The sequence below is a fragment of the Cheilinus undulatus genome, linkage group 8, assembly GCF_018320785.1.
Source record: "Cheilinus undulatus linkage group 8, ASM1832078v1, whole genome shotgun sequence".
Classification (NCBI taxonomy): domain Eukaryota; kingdom Metazoa; phylum Chordata; class Actinopteri; order Labriformes; family Labridae; genus Cheilinus; species Cheilinus undulatus.
The window spans coordinates 24,877,715-24,893,453 of record NC_054872.1 but is presented as its reverse complement, the minus strand read 5'-3'; the positions used below and the strand labels follow the sequence as shown (position 1 = coordinate 24,893,453).

General features: G+C 39.9%; 1 protein-coding gene across 2 annotated transcripts in view; it reads right to left on the bottom strand.

The window, feature by feature from the left end:
- Window positions 1-15,739, bottom strand: part of kmt2bb (lysine (K)-specific methyltransferase 2Bb) — a 32,432-nt gene that overhangs the window by 15,227 nt on the left and 1,466 nt on the right. For both annotated transcript variants that reach the window (XM_041792423.1, XM_041792424.1), the window contains exons 2-17: window positions 15,284-15,362; window positions 11,585-15,136; window positions 11,304-11,485; window positions 10,139-10,258; window positions 8,350-8,539; window positions 5,696-5,927; window positions 5,541-5,608; window positions 5,200-5,457; window positions 4,893-5,002; window positions 3,769-3,879; window positions 1,703-1,816; window positions 1,347-1,493; window positions 1,163-1,255; window positions 953-1,070; window positions 737-850; window positions 48-232 (exon numbers count right to left, since the gene is read on the bottom strand). In XM_041792423.1, coding sequence (XP_041648357.1) covers window positions 48-232; window positions 737-850; window positions 953-1,070; window positions 1,163-1,255; window positions 1,347-1,493; window positions 1,703-1,816; window positions 3,769-3,879; window positions 4,893-5,002; window positions 5,200-5,457; window positions 5,541-5,608; window positions 5,696-5,927; window positions 8,350-8,539; window positions 10,139-10,258; window positions 11,304-11,485; window positions 11,585-15,136; window positions 15,284-15,362 — 5,673 coding nt within the window. The remainder of the gene's footprint in view (window positions 1-47; window positions 233-736; window positions 851-952; window positions 1,071-1,162; window positions 1,256-1,346; window positions 1,494-1,702; window positions 1,817-3,768; window positions 3,880-4,892; window positions 5,003-5,199; window positions 5,458-5,540; window positions 5,609-5,695; window positions 5,928-8,349; window positions 8,540-10,138; window positions 10,259-11,303; window positions 11,486-11,584; window positions 15,137-15,283; window positions 15,363-15,739) is intronic.

Here is a 15,739-nt window from a genome sequence, read left to right as displayed (position 1 = left end):
TCAATAAATCAAAACTATCAATTAACAAAAAGGGCTGAGTGTCTTACCTGTGAGCAGGTAACAAGATGCTGGGTGAGAGTGGAGGAAAGCAAGCAAGCAAGCACCTTCTCCACCCCAGAACGAAGTTCTATGTAAAGCAGCTCTCTCCACGCACTGGGCTGGGTCACACTGCAGGGCCGACATGAGTAAACCACACTCTCAGGCAAGCTAGACAGGATCTCATACAGCTCATCTAGGAGAATATCACAGAACAAAGGAATTTAGCACAGGAATACAGTCTTAGTCAAACATCTGCTGAAGCAACTACAGTGTTCCCCTGTCCAAGAAGAGGCCAGGTGGAAGCTGCTTTAAAAAATGTTGTTGACTCCTATATCTACTTTTACAAGCCTTTTCAAGAATGCATACAAAACTGCAAAACATAATTCTTTTGTCTTTATTTATCAAGATGTTATTAAATGAAATATCGTCATCATCATTCTTGGTCAATGGACTTTGATTTATGTCATCTTAAATTTTTCACGAAAAGCTCAGCAATGTTCCTCTACAAAATTAAAATAGTAGCAGCACCAATTTTGATGCTTATTAGTAAGAAAAAGTCATGCAGAAGCTTTGTGTTATTATGCATAACATGCATAATAACACATTATGCATGTTTCAATCATTTTTAGAATTTGCTGAGGGTATTTCTGACCTTTAGTCTGGATACCCCTACTCTAAATATATTTCAAAAGATTACCTGTTAGATCCTCACACTTGGCGTGTACCCAGTGGTTACAGGTGCCACACTGCATCATCTGACTGTCATAGTCATTATCCTCATAGCACTTGAAGCAGATTGGACAGTAGTTACCTAATAAGAAAACAAAGGATTGAGAAAAGATTCGCTTTTGATCTAGAAGATGATCAAATAAATAAATAAATAAATAAAACATATCTAAAGCTGTACTCTTACCCAGCTCATAGAGCTTTGAACAGTCAGGACAGAGTCCTTTGTCATGGTTCCAGTCAGTGTCCCAACTCTTCCCCGGTGTGACACCGCAACTTTTACACCTGATGCACGACATACAGACCTGCACAAACATATGTATGTTAGTATCAGCAATCAATGAAATAAAAACTCAGCATTGTATTAGACGAAATCATTTTAGAAACATGAACCCACCCAAGCTTTCCTCTTCTTGTTTTGTTTTGGATAGTTTGGTCCAAGACAGGAGGTGTGGTAACAGTTCTGACATCTCTCACACTCCAGCAATGGCTGAGAAAAACACAACAGAGTAAGACTTATGGGCTGAATGGCAATATGAGAAATATAACACAGCAAAACAAGTTAAACTAGCAGGTGGTACCTTTGATTGCTTGTTTTTCCTTCCGCACACATGGCAAAATTTGCAGCGACGACAGCACCAGTTTTCTTTATTCTCTTCTGAGGGGCGCTCTGCAGGTTCAAGGCAGAACTTGTGGAAGGGCTCACAGCACACTTGGCAATACAACATCTGCAAAAAAAAATTTGATGACGAAAGGGTTCTTCAAATTTCAAGAGCAACAAAAATCATACAAACACCTTGTTGGGATACGTGCTTTCTAATTTAATACTAGGGTTTAGTAAAACACAGCTGAGACAGACCTTCAAAAACACATGCTTAAGAAGTAAAAAAAAAAAGAGTTTCTATCAAATAAAGAGCAAATTTAATGTAGCAGTTACCTCATGTTGCCCTTTACTGGCACAAAGGAAGCAGACATAGGGCGGCATGACCGGTGCAGAGGTCAGTATACTCAAACCACCCATGTTCCAGACATTCTCTAAAACACAGTCCTCCTGAAAAAAAACAAAACAAAAAAAAAAACAAAACAAACAAACAAAAAAAAAAACAGATCATACACCTTTTACTACTGTGATGCTGCAAAGTGGTCTGGTTTGGTTTAGTACAATTTTGCCATGTTTCACTTATTAAACTCTGATCTTGCTTATTTCCTCAGTGGATGTCTGTACAGTCTCGCTTGTTGAGACTGGAAATTTGTCTCTTTGAAGAGATCAAGATCATTAGCTCAGGAGAGCAGGTTGTTTGGCTCCCAGATGGCTCTTTATCTGGTACTAGTTGAGCTTTTACTGGATTAAATAACAACAAAGGATGGTGGAAAGGAAACTGGCACTCAATGGGAGCTTTTTTTTCTTTTTAATTGTAGGGATCGTATTAAATTTATGTAATACTAATAGTAATACATTTTATTAATTAAGCGCTTTTAAAAAACTAAAAGACACTGTACAAAAGTTAAAAGACATTACATATCAAAGAAATCACAAGACTCCATAACAGCTAAACAGACAATGAGCAAACAACACGCAGATAATCAGGCAGCAAAAGACAAGACATAAGAATCAAACATTAAAAGCCAGTTTAAAAAGGTGAGTTTTGAGCAGGGATTTGAATGTGGAAGAGTCTGTACAGTTTTGGATATGGTTAGGAGATGTAAAGATTTTCTGATGATATTTGCAGCGCACAAGTCCATTTAGTACAAGATTTCCTCCATCCCCATTTATTCCTTATGGCAAAAAAGGTCAGCACACCAGAAAGCTACCTTTTAAAGATTTATACAGGAACACTCTTTCCTCAGATTTTGCATGTTGGCACTAAACAAATGTCACTTTTGCTAAATAAATTCTTAAATGAGAGTGTTTTGTTGCATGCACCTTTTTGCTTTGTTATGCTTGTTTGTTTTTTGGATCCAGCACTGTAGTTGTGCTTTAGCATCAAAGAGAATCACAGTCCTCATTTACCAGAATCTAAGCATTCAGTATTCATGTAGTACAGGGGTAATCAACTAAAATTCAAAGCGGTCCAGTCAGAGAAGATGTATTAAACCAGAGGTCCAGAACATCATAATGTCTAGCTTGATTTAGTGTGATATGTGGATCTGGGTACGATTTCAGGGACTTGTTGCGCTGATAACATACGAAAATCAGTTTTCCTTTAATACTGTTAATTTTATTTGAAACACAAGTTTTTATTCAAACAAAGCAACACATAACAAAAGTAAAAGTGGAAAGTATAATTTGATTGTCATTTTAAAGATTATTTACAAAATCTATTACTCAATAAATTCTTAAAATAATATATTTCTTTTCTTTTCTTTTTTGTCTTCCTCTTGCCTGTCCCTTGTATAAATGCAGCGGTTCAATGTTTACCGCCTGGAATGCAGACAGTTAATTGGCCGAGTAGTGTCACGTGAGATGGCTTAACTCTCATGCAATTGGTCAGTGCTTTTACTGATCTGCAAAACCACGACCGTAAATCTTAGAAGAGCTGCGCTGGTTAAATAGAAGCGCCTCGTCAAAATTTAAAGTTCCCTTTTAATCTAATGGTTGTAGTACCCGGGTCCAGGTCCGTATCAGATGGTGTCTGGGTTTGGACCCAGACCACGACCCGCCAGTTAGTGACCCCTGATGTAGTAAATGTATTAGAACTGAAGAACAGTGACCTCTAGTGGATTAAAAATGTGAGATTGATCAATGAATCGTACCGTCTATAAGGTGTGTCCTTGCATTTTAACACTCTCAGAAAAATGGCATTTTTGGAATTAATACATCAAGAATTCAAATTTGAGAAAGTTCTTAACCTCAATTACTTGACATACAAAAGTTTGTGTCAATTTAAAGAGAAGGATGCACTACAAACAACACAACAGAAATGGGATGGCTTATTTTAACTAATGGATATCATTCTATTAATTTTAAGTATTACTGTTACAATGTGATGAAGTATAACTTACTTTAAAGTCGACTCTGATTTTGTGAGTCGGTTTAGAAGACTCAACGTTTCTCTGCTCAAAGCCGTGGGCCAGGGCAGCCAGGACACTGGGAGGGGTCTGCTCCAAAGGACCCTGAGAGACATCCATGACATAAATATTGTCAGTAATGGCACAGTTAGGAGTTTTAAAACACTTATTTTTGGCATAGAAGACAGACATTTAAACACAGACTGCAATAAAGGACATGACGTTAGTCTACCACAGTCAGGGGCTGGCATAATCAAGGGGTAACTGGATGTACTTGTAAATGTTCAAAGTATAAAGCTGGCCTTAGAGCTAGATTCCTGCTTCAACGGATGAACTGGGAAGTCAAAATAGTAGAAATGTGTGCCTAAGTTGTTGATTTATAGCTCACCAAAGAGTCTATACTGTTGATGTGTGTTTTAACAAAGTTTCTTCACAGTTGAGCCAAACGATAGCCAACTGCTGAGCTCTCTACCTCTCAAACATCCACCCTGACAATGTTTATTTCTGTCGCCTGGTGCGTGGTTTTGTGTTGGTTGAAGAGTTACAAATAAAAATAAGTTACATCTGCATTATGCTTGTTATCTCAAACATTATATCAAAACCAGTAAGATGTTCAAATTATCCAGTGTGCACCAGGCATGAGATTGATCTAAATTACAAGGACGTCACCACAGGATTACACACCTTAGTGAAACAGTCTAAACAAGAACTAAAACTACTGGCTCCCAGGAGGTACAGTTTTATTTTGGATAAGTACTACATCAGTTACAGACTGCAGGCCTTATCCTCTGCAAAAGAAACAGAAGGAACGTGGTAGACTGTCAACGACACTATGGCAAAAGCTCAGCTGGTAGTATACAAACAAAACTGCATTTAGAACATTTTCCAAGACAAAATTGGCAGATCTGTGTCCTCAGACTGTGACAATATGTCATTAATTGGGATCCTATGACACTGCATGTAAATGCCTGCCAGCAGACCTTTTGGAATTTCTTTGCAAAGCCTAAACACTAACAATGTGGCAAAGGCTATCAGGTGTAGCATACAGACAAAATGCAAGTCAGGAAGTGTAGGAAAATGAGGTTGATCGCACTGAAAAAGAAAGTAAAATCAAGCACCTTCTCAGGTTTCCGTTTCTGTACAGATGGTACACGGTGTGAGGTCGACTTTCGATGCCTGACTTCATCATCTGAAATGTCTCCAAGGAAACCATCCAACGACACAAAATCTACAGAAGACAGGAATCAATGAATATTATGCATTTATACCGCTACTGCTGATTCTCCCACAAGAAAGAAATCAATTCAATAAAAGAAATGTGTGAAGAAATTTTAGTCATTATTTATTACTATCCCTGATGTAACAGTACAAAAGTGATGTGTGACTGGAGCATCAATCTCATCTGAAACTCAAATGGCATTTTACCTTGACTAAACCGGGGCCCTGGGCCTCTCCTCCTTGCTGGTGATGAAGAGTTTTGGACAGCTTTGTCATCTAGATCAGAGTCGTAGTCCACCAGGTCAAAGTAGACTCGGGGCTTCACAACACGCTTTGGCTGTTTACGCACTGATGGGCTGCTGCCGTCACCATGGAGACCAGATGGTGAATCCGCAGTGCCATCGTTCCCCTCATCATTACTTGAATGTCCCCCACTGGGTGAGGATCGCCGTCGCTTAGAGGAACCTGAAAGACAAGAGATCAGTGAGTAGACTAATTTGGGTCTTACCATGGTACAATGGCACTGAGACGCTTAAATAGGGAATGACCTTTAGGAGCTGATCTTCCACTCAGTCTGCGAGCTTTTCTCTCCTCAATCTGATCACATCTCTTGTACCTGTGAGTTAAGACAAAGATTCTTCATTAATTTTGAAATTCTACGTGTAGTCAAAGTTAACAAAGAGTAAAGAGTGAGTAAACTTACACACAACATTGCCGTTTGGTATTGGGACCACCAAATTTCGGCTTGTCAAGGCAGTTCATGCAGCGGCCACAGTCGTCCTCACGGTTACAGCCTTTGCAAATGCCACACCTGCGTGAGCGATACCCGAACGGCCCAAGCCCTTTCCGCTTCACAAAATTCGATGGTTTCTTTACCTTGGTGACCTTTGTATCAGACAGACCGGGACTGTCTGACTCAGAGGGAGACCCAATATCTGCAACAAGAGCGATCATCCATTAGTTGACTCTGTGGTTTGTTCAGGACCGGTTCAAGTCATAGATCATTCTTGGGTAGCACTTGTTTAGAGTGATAGATGAATAATATCTTTATATCTTCTCATACTCATACACATTTACAGGTTCTCCAAGGAATAGCGATGATGCGAACACAACTATCAACGCAAATTCAACCCATCCTCCTGATTTCTGTGCAATTTTGTCAAATCACTTTTCCATTACTTTGACTAATAACCTTAGCATAAACAGCCTCTCCCAGCCCCGTATACAAACATTAACATCATCAGATTTACTTTCTTATCAGCTAAGACTACATATGGCAGAAACAGCTCACATTAACAATGAAAATGACCATTTACATTTCTCCAAGTCATTTTACTAACATTTGCACAAAAAGGGGTACATTTTTTGCATTGCACGAATATTGTTGTGCAACAACAAATTTCCATTACTTTACAAGAACCAGTCCTCAACCCTTGTACATGTGCTGAAGATGGCTTGCAAACATCCAGAAAACGCCTCAGATTTGCCAGGGAGCACAAACACTGGACTGTTGATGACTGGAAGAAGGTACTCTGGACGGACGAGTTCAAGTTTGAACTCTTCGGTAAGCATTGTCGTGTTTATGTCTGCAGAAAAGCTGGAGAACATTTTGATGCCAGATGCACTGCACCCACAGTGAAACACAGTGGAGATTCCATTATGGTATGGGGTTCCATTTGTGGATACGGCGTGGGAAAATGAGTGAAAATGGACAGTATCATGAACAAGAACTTCTACCACAACATCTTAGTGCATCATGGAATCCCTTCTGGACTGAATCTGTTTGGTCGTGGGTTCATAAACCAACAAGACAATGACCCCTAGCATACTTCTACGCTGTGCAGAGACTATTTGAGCAAGAAAAAGGAAACTGGAGTACTGGAACTGATGGACTGGCCAAGTCAAAGTCCGGATTTGAATCCTGTTGAACAAATTTGGGATTAAGTAGATTCAAAGATTGATGGCACAAAAGTTTCATCTAAAGAAACTATTTGGAACTCAATAACAAAATAGACTGTAGAAAAGTACATACAAACAATGCCAGCAAGAATGCAAGCTGTTATCAAGGCCAAAGGAGGCCATACAAAATATTAAGTTTTTTGGTTATTATGTGTGAAAAAGGACTATTTAGTTGTTTCAGTTTGTTATTTGCCAAATAAATAACAATAACACTTTTAGTTTTCAAATAAGCTTTTGAAAGATTTCTTGAATATATGTTTTCTCGAACATGGACTTATTAAGTGAGTCAGTTTGAACACATTTCAAACTGTTGTTTAAGTGGAATCGCTGCAGCATTAAGCTAAAAACAAACCGAGGTGACCTGACTTGTGTTAAAGGCCCAGACAGACCGACAGATAGACTCTGCAAAGCGAACACGGTCCTTGTTATTATAGACATTAAACTAAGAGAGGAAAAACACAGATTTAACCTGTTTACTGTATTACAGTTTAAATACAGCGGCACGAGTGGGTGACGTTTAGTTAGTTACATGGCTGCTTTTACTGCTAGAGCAAAACTTACTGCTGACTGGACTTAGAATAAGCTGTTTTCCATCACTTTGCTAGCTAGTGGCTGCGTCATGCCTTGCATGGGCTCTACAGCTGAACGCACCCATTTAAAACTGATAAAAACGGCGATGCAGAAGTCCATTCTGTGACAGAATTTTTACAATTGATAGTATTGATCCTGGTTTTAGGCCCAGTGCACACCACTACATTTCAGTGCTACTGACTGCTTTAAGTGTGTGTTTGATGGATGTAGTGGTCTTGTCAATTTCGTAGTGAGACACACTTTTGCCACTTGGCTGCATGTCTTTGATTGAGATGTTGACACACATTTGCCATGCTGCTTCCTTTAGCTGCCACAAGTTTTAAACAAATATTGGAGCGTGCTGTGGTGTGTTCATGGTCCGAAGCTGCAAACCTGAACCAGGTCCAAACAGCTGACGAAAATATACAGTTCTTATGGGACGAAACTCAGGATTGCGCCGGTAGCCGTGCTGTTGTGTTTGTGTATCTTTGGCGAAGGACCGGGAGGGTGTAAACTACGGGAGCCCCAGAGGGACAGAAAGAGGAGCGCAGAGTAATATCGGAAAATCTAATTTTTTATTTTTTAAATTTGTCCTAAACAAAAAAAAATTTCAAATAATCAATAAAACCAATATATCGCACAGGCCTTCTAGAACCTGACTGTTTGATGTCCCTAATATTCCCAATTTTACACACTGCACCTTTAACAAGCACATCTGAAGAAAGCCACTCCAAATTAATTCAATTCAATTTATTTAGGCTAGCCCCTTGAGATGCAGCATCTCATTTTCAAGGGGGTCCATTTAGTCCACGGATCCAAAAAACCTACCTTTTGTGACGTCTGAAGGGGAAATGCCAGTTCGCTCATGTAGAGGCAGGGCACTGAGTCTGGGAATGTCATCTGGTACCAAGGCTCGGGGCTGCCCCAGCACCACAGATGCAGCACGACATACATGCTTGATACGTGGACCTCCTGCTCTGCGAAACTCCTGGCACAGCGGCGAGATGACCTGCGGCGGCTGAAAGAAGTGAGAAAGAAACTACTGTAAAAAAAAGCGAATTAAACAGGCTGAATAGAGAACTCCTCTGTGCTAAGTTGACTAAAACAAACAATATGTGGAACTGTGTAGCCAGAGGTTTTGGGGTGAAGCAGGGGGCAGACCCATGAATTTGTGTTGAAGATCTTATAGGTGAACATTTATTTACAAGTGCATCCAGAACACCTGAAAAAAAATATCGGCTAAACTTTTAATGGGCTAAATAAACTCATAACAGCATGAATCCTAGTGTCTTTTCCAGACCTTCCTCTTTGTCTGCACAATGTGAAGGACCTTTTAAGAGGCATGCCTGGCTGATTACCAGAATTTGGCCTTAACTGTCCTCCCTACAGGTCTGAGCACAAAAATCCTCATATACAAAAAAAACAACACAGACACAAAAACAGTTTGATAAGTTGCCAACTTTCCTGTGAATACATCACAATATGCATTACTCATGCAGTATAAAACATAAACTCCATGTAAATACTGTCAGCCGACCCCCTTAGACTATCTTTGAAACTGAATAGTTAACACAGCAGGTCCTTAAAACAGAAGTAAAGAAAACAGCTGGCAATAGATAGGACATAAATGACTAATGGCATGGGCAAATAAACTTTGTCAAGCAATTAAAAAAATATAGTTTTTTATATTTTAACTAGAGGTGTGGTGAGACCCTTATCTCACGAGACGAGGTGAGATTTAGGCAAACGATTGAGACAAGACAAGACAAGATTTTACACTTTTTTAAATTCTGGAAAAAAAATGTACGAGTGGAAAATATGTCCTCTATACAGCTGAAAGTCATAACTGCAAAGCATTCAGGTTTATTCAGAAATGTTTAAACTAACTCCTCTTGTACTGAATAGACTATCAATGCTTACACAGTTTGTCTTGTCTAACTCTGACTCAAACTGTACATTTTAATGCTCTTCAAATCAAACCTTTCATTTCAAAAGTCTACCGCATCTTTAATTTACTGCACTATAGACTCATTGCTACAATTACAATAATGAAAAAAAGCAGAGATTATTTTAAAAGTACTTCAAACACTGTTTAAATCAGAATGAGAGCTGCATCAGTAAAATCAAACTATTTCTCATTCTCTTTAAGTACATCCATATTTAAAACATTAACAAGAGGTCTGCACAAGAGTCAGCGCACATACACAAACTAAATAAACACTATATTCTCCTCACAGAGACTGCACAGGTTTCCAGCAGCAGCGTTTCATCATTTCGGACAGTTATGATGAACTTATCATGCATTGGCAGATCATGTGTGGCCCCAAGTAGCGCATGCGGATAAGGGGGTTGGAGTAGTGATCTTAATTGGTCATGGAACAGCTCTGTTACTTCATTAGCTGTCAAGCTAACAACAAGTGTCCTGGGTATCTCTGTGATCTTTTATAATTTCCAGTTTGGCATTATTTTCTGTCAGGAGAGCTGCTGCTGCTCCTAGTGTCTGTGCAATATTGATCTCACGAGATGGATTTTTCCTCAACGAGAAATCTTGAGATGTTATGATCTCACAAGATCTTGTGGCACAAAATCTTATCACATCCCTAATTTTCACACTTACTTGTGCTGGAGGAGGCTCAGTCTTGACAGGCACAGTAGGCTCAGGCTGAACCCTCTGCTTCCTCCTTTGTCTCTTAGAGCTCACATCCCGAGACCGGGCACCACTTGAGCTAGAAAGCAACTACAAGAGAAAGAGGAACCAATTCAAGACCATTGATGCTACTAAGAGCACACTAGATTGATCAAAATGCTTTTTACTTGTAAGTTACTACTTTTTTGTTGATATTTCAGTTAAAAATAGTGCTGTTTAAGCATCCATTGTGATTAATTACTTTGGCTTTGTGATTGATGCATGTCTCAATAACATCTCAACTGGGCCTCTATTGTCTGCACAAAGATTACACTATGCCCTCTTTTCTGCTTGCCTCTCTCTCCCTTCATTCCCAGAAAATCTTGTGACAAAAGTTGAGTTTGCAGTCTTACTTATTCAATTTTGAGTCACATTTATGACAGAACTTTTATAAGCTCCTGAAACAGCAACAGGGAGAGCTTTATATTAAATGGGACAGATCACACATAAATGTAACTGAAGTCTGGAATACAGTAGCTCAGCATGTCTTTGAACGTGTATGCGTGTCTCTTAAACTGGTATGGAGGTGAGATTGAGAACACAGTCCATTTATTAATCAATCTGCAATGATGTTGAGGTCTGCTGATCAGCTTCATGTCATCATGCATGTATTATGGATTTTTTTCTAAATTCCTTTTATTAATTTCAGAGTGTTCTTATTTGTTTTTGTATCTATATATATCCAATTTTTTTCAGTTCTGCTCTGTTTGTGTTCTATTGCTGGGTTTTGACTGTGCAGCACATCGGTAAACTTTTTAAAATGTGCTCAAAATAGTCTGATGCTGATATCTCAGATAAACATGAAATTAAAAACAAAACCCCACAAAACTTCCTGCATGTGTTTAAATAGTCAAAAAATCTGCGGTTGGATGATTGTTGACATATGAATTGAGAGATTATCCTGCTTTATTATGATTTTTTTGTGATAAATTATTCAAATTACAGCATTAATTGAAAGCCTTCGCATGTTAACATTATGATTTTCTTCTCCGCGACAGAAGATCAACCTAGGAAGTCACGTAAAATCAATCTATTGTATCAAATATTAATCAATTAAAAGCCAAAAAAGAAGTGCTTATTGTGATGATTATCTCACCCCAGATGACTTCAGCTGTTTCTGCTGGTCAATCTTAATGAGCTGGACCTTGGCTTTCCTGAGCAAGTTGAACATTCTTTTATTTGCTCCTGTTAGGCGCGCTCTTTGTGAAGCTCCCTTCTCCATTGATCCAAGATCATCGACTTCATCTGCAACTGGGATATCTTCTGACTGCAGCTCTCCTGTGGATATTAAGTCATTCATAACAATGTCCCCTCCATAAAATTAAATTTCAAAGCCAGCATAAAAGAATAGGGTACCTTATATATATATTCACTCACCTGAGGGAAGTTGGGCAGAGTCTTTTTTTGCTACATCTTCCACTTTACTGTGCTGAACTGGGAGGGGCTTGGATTTAGGCGTCCTAACACACACAGAAACTTTTCTCACCACTCCAGGGGAATCAAGGTCCTCTATCTTGAGCTTGGATTTGCTCTTCTCTGTGTTTGTAGTCCTCTGCCTCAGACTGATGCTCATGGCTTCATCATCCAGACCTTCTGCTAGATCTACAGGAGGTGGAGGAGGTTTGCTCACACTTTCCATCTCTGCTGCTGTTTTGCTTTTGGGAGTTCCTGCATGTGTCTTATTCAGCTTTTGATAGATCTTAAGAGGGGCCGTTTGTTTGTTTAACTTGGTGGTGCTTTTCTTCTTCTGAGAATCCAGGGGGTCAGTAGGTAGTTGCGTGGGCTTATCAACTGGTGTCGATAAAAACGGATCCTCACATTTGCTATCCAGAGTCTTGTCAAGATCAAACAAGTCCTCACTGGATTCTTCTGGCATGTTCCACTTGAAACCAGAGTTTTGTAGGAAAGGCTTCTTCTTTTCTGCACTGCTGCTCTTTTTCTCAGAAAACAGGCTGTCAGCTAAATCAATGTCATCATCCAGGTCCTGAGCTGAAAACAAGTCTACGTCCAGCTGAGCCTCACTCAATATATCTTCCTCATCGATGGGCAGAATTGGGGATATTGGTCTGCACATCTCGTCGTCGCGCCTCTTAGCTGGACGCATTTGCAAGCCAACCTGTAATCCTTTTTTTGGAGAGTTTCTGCGAGGCAACACCGACATCCCAGCATCATCCATAAACCTTTGAGGGGTCTTGATAACCCGTGAGGATCTGGCACTTACAACCGGCATGATGAAATGTTTGATGTTTTTAACAAACTTTGATTTAACAGGCTGGGTGTCCACAACATCTGGTTGTCCAACATCCACTAAAGTGTCCGTTTCCTCTTGCTTTAAACTCTCTTTGTCCAACCCAATTTCTAACAGCTTAGAAATTATTTTAGATTGTGGTTTGGGACGTTTAGACCCTATAAAATGAAGGCCTGTTGGTCTCTTTTTGCATTTTTTCTGTACTCCAATAAGCTTGGAGGTGGGCGTCAGTGTGCTAGCTGCCATTTGGGTTGATATTTCATTATCCACCTCAACAGTTTTGGGACTGTTTCCAGGTCCTTTAAGTGGAGCAAACTTCCCATCTCTTGCTCTGTGCCTGTGTTTCTGTCGTTGACCAATCAAACTTTTACGCCTCTTTTTAACCTTTTTTGGAGATTTCTTTTGTAGGCACAATGAACTTGGATCACTGGTCTGACTCTCAGATATCACCGGCTGCTGACTATCTATCAACTGGATATCTGTTTCCTCTTTGACTGGTGGATGTATCTGCTCCTCTTCCACTGACACAGAGTCCTGTTTTTCCTCAGGCTGGGTATGGTCCTGTTCTTCCTCAGGCTGGGTACAGTCATGTGTTTCTGGCTGACTTTCCTCTGTCACTTCAGACAGAGTGTCTTCTTTTACCACAGTTTCTCTGACTGTAGTTTCAGCAACTGTTGTTTCAGCTGTCGCCAACTCTGTGTCCACAGCAGCTTTAGGAGAGACCACAGCCCTCTTCCTTTGAACAGACCTCTTTTTAGATAATTTATTATTTCTACATCTTTTAGGTTTGGAAGGCACAGGCAATGCTTTGGCCTCTTCAATCTGCGGTTCTACCTCATTCTCAACTTTCTCTGAAGATGCTTTAACAGGAACCTCAGAGGGATCCTTATCAGTAGCTTCAGAGGAGCTTAAACTTGTCACTGGTAAAGGTTCCTCAGCCAAAATCTGATCAGAGTTATCAGGAAGACTGTGTGAGAGGATATCTTCAGTTGTAGCCTGAGAAGAATCTTCAACTTGTACCTGCGGAGTCACTTCATCCACCTGACTCTTTCTAAGCCTCCGTTTCTGAGCAGTCCCCGTTTTTTTAATGACGGATGTTGACTGTGGTGAATCTGAGCTTGGTGTCCTTGTTCTTAATCTCCTAGTTGGAGTGACTTCTGTAACAGGAGTGATCATTTTCTCCTCATTTACTTCACTGAGTTCTTTCACATCCTCCTTCTTTTCAGACACAGGGCTGATCTGCTGAATCAAAAAGGATGGCTTTGAGCTTTTGTGTTTTCCAGGAGAGGAAACCTTTTTGATTTGAAGCGGAGGGACTTTTCCACAATCAGTTTTCACAGTTTCTTGCAGAGGCATTTCATTTATGTGGTGCACTTCACTCTCCACCACTGATGACAACTTTTCCTCAAATGGCATGTCAGCTTTGTTTTGGGAAGCCTTTTCCTTATCATCTGTGCGTTTACCCTCCTCTGGAGCAGAGTTATCTAGTTTAGATTTTTTATCGACACCCTTCAAGCTCATGTTGACACTGCTCTCGCAAAACTGATCCGAAACACCGACAGTCTTCTCTGTTACTTTGACGGCGCTTTCAGGAGCTGGTGTCTGATTTTTCCCCTTCACTAAAGTTAGAGTCCAGATAAATTTTCTCCGCTTTTTCTTCCGAGTGGCGTTCTTCCCTCTGGCCTGCGCATCATATTTTGGGTTTCTGATTTTTATCAGCTTTAAGCTTGGGACTCTCATTTCCTCTTTATTAAAAGGCAGATCATCACTGGATTGTGCAGCTAAATTATCAGTCTGTTTTAATGATGAACCTTGGTTTTCTGGCACCACAACATCCTTATTCAGCCGCTTGCTTTGCCGCCTTCTCTTTGCAGGTGGTTTGGCCCCAACTGTTTTAGAAACTTCTGCCTCTGTCTCGGTCAAAATAGTATTATTTTTATTCAGACTTTCTGGTTCAGCAGCGCTGTCTGAGACCTTTTCAGAAAGAGGCTGAGTGACTCTACAGCTCCTACGAGTCACTGCCGTTTTAACACCAGGACCTTGCTCTGTCAGAACTTCCTTATGCTTTGATATCTTTGCATTTGTTTTTGGTTCGACAGTCCCTCTGTCTTTAACAGTGTTAGTTTGATCCTCTGTTATAGTCTCTTTTGATTTTTGGTCATCAACCAAGGCTTTGGCAGTTGTCTGGCAGACAGGCTCCGTCTTTGAAGCAGATCTTCCTCGCCTTCTAGCAGGTGTAGTCCCTCCTCCCTTGTCTTCAGTGCCATGTTTCTCTTCATGTGGTTCAGTTTTTAATTTGACATGAGCACTTGAAATCTGGTCACCCTGAACGTCCTCAGCTTTAGGCTGATCCTGAATTCCTTTTTTCTTTGAATTCCTTGCAGACTTTATATGAGGCTCCTTCACAGTTTTCACTTTCTTTTTGGCCACCAACTTTATAGTAATTCTCGGTGATGCTGATGAGGCTCCGCTTTTAGCAGACCGACGACCCATGGCGTTTTTTCCTTTTGAACCTTTCCTGCAACCCTTTGCCAGCTCCACTCCAGGAAATAAGCCTTGCTTTTCTTCTGAAAATTTAACATCTTTTAAAGGGTCAGGTGGGGTGATAGCTGCATCCACTGGTAGCTTTTTGAGTGATGACTTCTCATTTTGCCTTTTTGATTTTGCGTTGGAAGCATCACCTTTAAAAACATAAATACATTCATTTATTCAAAATCCATTTCTCTCCTAAATGCATGCTGAATTCAGACTTGCAGTTAATATATGTGTCGTTCAATAAATACACTAAATGTGAAATGGACTGGAGACAATAATGTATATTTCGATACCTTTCAAAGGGTTTTGTCGGGACCATCCAGATCCTTTGGAGCTTTTTCTCTCAGCTTCAAATCCTCTGAAGTCCTCTCCCTTAAGAAAAGAATAATAATTAACAGCTAGAGCAAAAGAAAACCATACTTCTGGAGACAGCAGCAATATCAACATGTACACAAACTACAGTGCTTAGTGCAGGCATTAAATATGGAGTTTATAACATGTTACATATTACCAAATGCATAGAGCAAGGACAATGAAATAACTTTCATTATGAGGAGCAAGCAGAATGATCTTTTCATAAACATGACTTAAAAAATGCATGTTAATCTTAGCGCAAAATCTAATATTTAAATAACACAAAATTATAGTTTGCAAGTTTAGATTTTAGCAAAAAATAACAATGATGAACAATGGACAAATGCTTTCATTTTACCACACTCAATCAAACTGGCTTCATACATCTCATCTGA